Source organism: Plasmodium cynomolgi, chromosome 8 (genome assembly GCF_000321355.1).
Source record: "Plasmodium cynomolgi strain B DNA, chromosome 8, whole genome shotgun sequence".
NCBI lineage: Eukaryota > Apicomplexa > Aconoidasida > Haemosporida > Plasmodiidae > Plasmodium > Plasmodium cynomolgi.
Genome location: NC_020401.1, coordinates 1,418,958 through 1,424,659, shown reverse-complemented (window position 1 = coordinate 1,424,659; position 5,702 = coordinate 1,418,958). Strand labels below are relative to the sequence as shown.

The following is a 5,702-nucleotide window of genomic DNA, read 5'->3' as shown; positions in this document are numbered from 1 at the left end:
AAAAAAAAAAAAAAAAAAAAGGCGTTCGGTGGAGAACGGGGATCGTCCCTTCCTCCGTTTGAACGCTTCACGATGGTGGAAGTGCCCTATAGTTGCACCCCCTTCCGAGTGGCCCATTTAACGGGAGGCAATCCCGCAGACTGTTCATACGGGCGTGCGCTTCTCCGCGAAGGTGCACGAAGCACACCATGCATAGTAATGCTATTTTCTTCACTCCGTCGGTGAGGAGGCGCTGCTTCGGCAATTGCAAAACGTGTGATGGTCACCGACACAGGAAGAAGGAAGCAACGCGACGAAGAAAGCAACTCTCAGAAGGGGAAACCTGCAAAGGGAAGAAGGATAACATCCCCCATACGGCTGTGTGCTCACGAAAAGGCTGAGCACCAACCAGAATGACTTACCTGTGAACGAACACATCCTTCCTTTTTCTCGTTTCACTCCCTCGTTCCGTTCCCTCGTTTCTTTCCCTCGTTCCTTTTCCATTTATGAACATGGCGAGCCTTTTAATTCGCGCAGCTGCAAGGAGCTGCTGCTGGATGACCCCCCTAGGCCAGAAAAGGCACAAAAGCCACATAAACTCAGTCTCCATTTTGCAGCAGTTTTACAACCGACTGCCCATTCGGAAGAAGTACATAAAAGCGATAAAGAAGGGCACGCTGATTTGGGACAAGGGACAGGTGGGCCTCCTCCACAGAGCGAGCGCTGCTCCAGCCGGTGTGGCAGTCGGTGTGCTAGCCGCTTTGCCGCCACACCGCCATGCCGCCACACCGCCATGCCGCCATACCGCTTTACCGCTTTGTCACCGCCACGCCGCAGGTGAAGATCCCGCCGCTCAAAATCGAAGGATACGACCCGCCCAAGAAGTGCCTGTCGCCGCTCGTCAAGAATAGGAACAACCAGTACCGCGGAAGCTTCCTGAATTTGAAGGCCCACCGGGTGGAGTTCCAGGACTGAGCGTCGCACGATCGCACGATCGCACTCGGTTTGTGTGCGCAGTTGGGGGGGAGAGAGAAGACCCCTTCCCCCGCCCCTGCTACGTGCGATGCGATGTGAGGTGATACGATGCGATACGATGTGATGCTATGCGATCCGTGGGGGGTTCATCCGTCGGAGTATAATCCACCCCTTTGCACCCACACACAACTGGAAAATTTCTCACCGAAAGATGGCCAAACGCAGATCACCCCAAGGGATGAACTCCTACTTTGATGAAGCGACGAATCGGATTGGGGTGCGCCGGGGGCGCCTGAACAGCTTCGCAGTTTGACGGGGCGGTTAAAAAAAGAAGCCATGCCGGGGGCATCTCGTGGAGAAAAAAAAAAAAAAAAAAATCCGACGTGGCTGTGCACCACCTTTCCAGCCCTGCGAACGAACCACTTGGGGAAACACAAAAACAAAAAGGTGAACGCGGGGTGGGTGCGTTGAGGGGTGCGCCGTGCGATGGGGGTGGTAATCATGCTGCGAAGGATGCTCCAAGCGATGCTGCAAAGGATGTTGCAAATGGTGGCGGTGTCGCTAGCCTATGCCGCTCGCCTATGCCGCTCGCCTGTGCCGCTGACCTATGCCGCTCGCTTGTGCAGCTCGCCTGAAGCGACCACCCACCGCTTACATCACAACGTGTAGCGCAGCTCGTCGCGCGCGAAGTTGCTGTCCGCGAGGCGCTCAAAGGGGGGGTACACCGGGACGAGGCTGTCCTGGTGGCCGATATAAACGTTGTTGTAGATTTTCCAATAAATTTCGCGCACCTTCCTGGAGGGGTGAAAAATGCCCTGCACTAGATACTGGAAAATTATGGCGGGACCTAGGGCCACCCTGAACCCATCGATGGAATCAATCACAGCTTGGATCAGATGAGGAGACGTCTCAAATATATTCGGCCACACATAGTTGAGCAAGTGGATCAGCGCGTCTTCTCTGTTCAGCCCAAAGCACCCCAGCGCTAAGTGCTTGCAAGCCCAAGTGGCTATTTGCCTATGCACTAAATCTCGATCCATGAGAGCGTGCTCAAGCAGAGGAACCACTGCGTATACATAGTCTTTTGCAATTTCGCCTATGTATTCAAACATGAAGGATAAGGCTTTCAAGACTCCATTCTGCACATTAAGATCCTGGGTTCGATACTCATTCATCAGTGCAGCAAGGACGGAGTAGGGGAGACACGTATCTGCTACTATCGCGATGGCAACGGTGGTGCATACTCTCAGTTGCCTCTCCTGGACTCGTAAATTATTGAGTAAAACGGTTAGAACCTCAAATGGTCCGATAGTCCTGGCTATATAACCAAACGTTTGGATCGTTGCTCTCCTAATTAATTTTTTGTTCGATTTTAACAACTCAATTAGATCGAAGCATATACGATCCCACTCCTTTGGAGAAACTAAGTCTCCTCCTTTGTCTGCAATAATTCCAATCAGATCGATCACATTTTCTTGTACTTTCTCATGTCGATTTTTCAAAATGGGGGTTATTCTCGGTAGCAGATCCTTTATCGGTGGAGTCATATTATGCACCCCTAAAACAACTACGATGGATTTTAACGCACCTATGATGTTACCTAACACTTCTGGGTATTCCTCCCCCAGGTATTCATACAGGTATAACGCTAGATGACCCAACATTTGGTGTTCCTCACATAGATGCATCAAGCTAGCTATCCTACCAATCAGCTCTGCACTTTGTTGTCTAATTTTTGGCAGAGGTGTATTCAGTCTCCATCGAATAATTCCTGCTATTTGGGGTAAGTAGGGCTTCATTCTGATTTGCAATTTATTTACTATCGCATCGAATGAGTTTAGCAACACGTAATAGTCCTCTGAGGCTTGTTCTTGAAATGCGTAAAGGATTCCATCGATTAGCTGCTCCTCTAATGTCTGATCTATGTCATCTACCCCTTGATTATTAACAATACTTTGGATAGTCTGCATGACCATTTTTCTGAACTGCTCAGATGGGTCCTTCAAATCGTCTACAATCCTCCCAATGACAGCTGCTCCTCCTATTTTGTTTGAAATTTCTACTGTCGTTTCTACTATTAGATGTAGATTTCTCTTATCATGGCTAGTTCTTAGAACCCAAAATTTGTCAAAAAATGGGTTCACGACTTCTTGATTGATGTAATCCTTTTCGATGCCCTCTGTTTGTATACACTGCTTCACACATTTTAGAACAACTTTTTTCATTTCTTCATCAGGAGAGTTAAACTCATTAATGAGAATCACCATCACTTCTCTCGTGTAGTAACTTGCGTGGTATGGGTCCATCAGTGGGATGATCAACCCGATGGCCTTTAAAAATGCAGCTAACACTTTCCCTCTGTGTTCTGTGATTCCTTTCCATAGAGGTCTCAAAACAGAATCAAACGCTTCGATCCCATACGGTGCTGCTGCTTCTGCTAACGCAGCTATGGCAAGTGCCGTGATGGTCTTCACCTTCTGTTGCTCGTCATGCAACCCATGAGCAACGATCGAAACGAGTTGTCTTAAGTGAGGCAAAACAGCGCAACCCATCAGAATGGCAATCTGTTGTACAATTTTAATCCCTGTATGTCTAGCTTCCCAATTCTTCTTCGATTGACACACTGCCTTGAGAAACAGAATTAACGATGGTATACCAAGTGCAGACGCAACAACTGCAAACGCTCTAGCAGTAGTGTTCCTGACGTATTCATCCGGGTGATCTATGTCTGGTCTCATAATTCCAATCATGGTAGCTAGTCCTGCAGCTTTGGCTAGATTACTGATAATTTCTCTCCCTTCCACTCTAGCGTAGTAATCCTCATCAATTAGTAACGGTTCAATGACCACCAAAATTTTGTGTACATAAGGTCTGACCAAGTCATCCAACTTGAACAGAATTCGATCGATTACTTTCACGAGGAGATGTCTCTCCTGATCCTCCAATGTGTTATGCATCATTAGAGGTAATATTAAGTTAAATAAAATTTCGGGACCCAATTCCTTTACCTTATCTGTGATAGCTCTCAAAGCTGCACGTCTAACAGATGGCGTTCCATTTTTTATCTTAAGTAAAAGTATCATTAGCTTCCTCTCCTTCAGCTCTTCCTGTGATAGATCACTTTCATCCACTGTTTGAAACAGCTTACTGAAATAGATGAAGTCTTCATTTTTTAGCTGTACATATTTTAACTCACTTAACAATTGTGGGTTGTTAATTTCGAACTGTCTACTTTGTAGGAGTGTCGTCTGTGTGTCTCCTCCTCCTCCCTCTGTGTCCTTCATCTGACTAGTCGTAGCGGTTGGAATTTCGTAAAAGGGGGTACCACTAGGCAACGTTCCACCAACCAGTGTGCTACTCATCATGTTGTTATTTAAATACGGGGTCTGCATCACTCCTGTGGAGTGCTCCCCTGTTTTCTCCCCTTGCAAAGAAGCGGGAACCCCTCCAATGACTCCACTACTCCCCATCAGAAGGGGAGTCCCTGCAGTGCTCGCTACAGTCTTAAAAAAAGCCTTTAATTTGTTCCTTCTTATCGCTTCGTACTCCTCAGGGGGCTTTACAATTTCATACCCTTCAGAGGGCAGCAGTTCGTCCAGGTCCTCATCTGTTAGTGGCCTGTTTCGGATCTCCATTTCGTTCTTTATTTTCATTTTTATTATCGAGTCGATGGCCTGGGAGGCCACTCCCGGGGTCATCGGGGTGAACATTGCTGAGGCGTTACCCAATTGGTTCAGCACGTACGGCGTATTCACGAAGTTCCCGCTCCCCGGCACGAGGTAGGGCGTTTTGAGCATACCTCCGGGGGTGGCCCCACCGGCTGCCACTCCACCGGATAGCACTCCACCGGCTGCCAATCCACCAAGTGGTACCACTTTGGGCGTTTTCATCATGTCACTCTGCGCGAGGCTATCCGCCGCTCCCGCAGCAGTCCCTTCCCCGACTTTGTCCCATCGGGAAATCTTTTTCTTCTTTACTTCCCCCCCGTCGTTCAGTATGAAGGGCGTATCCACCCACTTGGACGGAGCGGGAGTAGCCATATTTCCAAAGCTGGTGGATTTACTCTCCTCTCCGGATAGAATATCCCACTTACTTTTTCCTTGTTCCTTTTTTATTCCTTCATTTGATTTACTTGACGTGACTGACTCCCCAGGTTCTCTCCCTACAGCATCACTACTTTCTGTAACACCCCACCTCATCCTTCTATTCCCTCCTGCTTGGCTAGACGTACCCCCCGAAGCACCAGCCTTCCCACCACCGCTGGAAAGCTTCATTTTGTTACTCTCCTTGTTTACATCCATCATCACATCTGCATAGGTTCTCTCCCCTGGGGATGGACTCTTATCTCCAAAAGGATCAGCCCTCCCCGGAGATATCATATAGTCATACTTTCTCCTCTGAAACTCATTCTCCCTTCTTCTAATGGATTTGTCATTTACTAACCCTAGGGCTTTATCATCCAGGTCATCATTATTGAAATCGTTTTGGACTACTTCGTCCTTCAGGTTGCCTACGTTTATGTGGTTGTGTTTGCGGCGGGCTGTGCCTCCTGCTCCGCTTGCTCCACTTCCGATGTGGTTCGCAGAGTCTTCATCCTCCAGGCGGGTCTCTATCTCCAGGTCGTATTGGACGTCCCCCGATAGGTGACCCTCTGCGTGGACCCCTCCGTTCATTTCCTCCTTGCCGTACTTGTGCTTCTTTCCTCCTTCCCGTTTCCCCGCATCGCACTCACTGCGCTTCGCCTCCAT

The 5,702-nt window shown here is 48.6% G+C and overlaps 2 protein-coding genes across 2 annotated transcripts; one reads left to right on the top strand and one right to left on the bottom strand.

Moving 5' to 3' along the window:
* Positions 1–491: 491 nt before the first annotated feature.
* On the top strand, positions 492–954 carry PCYB_084060 (hypothetical protein; the record flags this gene model as incomplete). The annotated part of the gene is made up of 2 exons (XM_004222144.1): positions 492–677; positions 817–954. 2 exons carry the CDS (start codon positions 492–494, stop codon positions 952–954), a joined length of 324 nt encoding a protein of 107 aa, XP_004222192.1.
* PCYB_084050 (splicing factor putative) lies at positions 789–5,702 on the bottom strand (the record flags this gene model as incomplete). Its single annotated transcript, XM_004222143.1, has 2 exons — positions 789–915; positions 1,615–5,702. 2 exons carry the CDS (start codon positions 5,700–5,702, stop codon positions 789–791), a joined length of 4,215 nt encoding a protein of 1,404 aa, XP_004222191.1.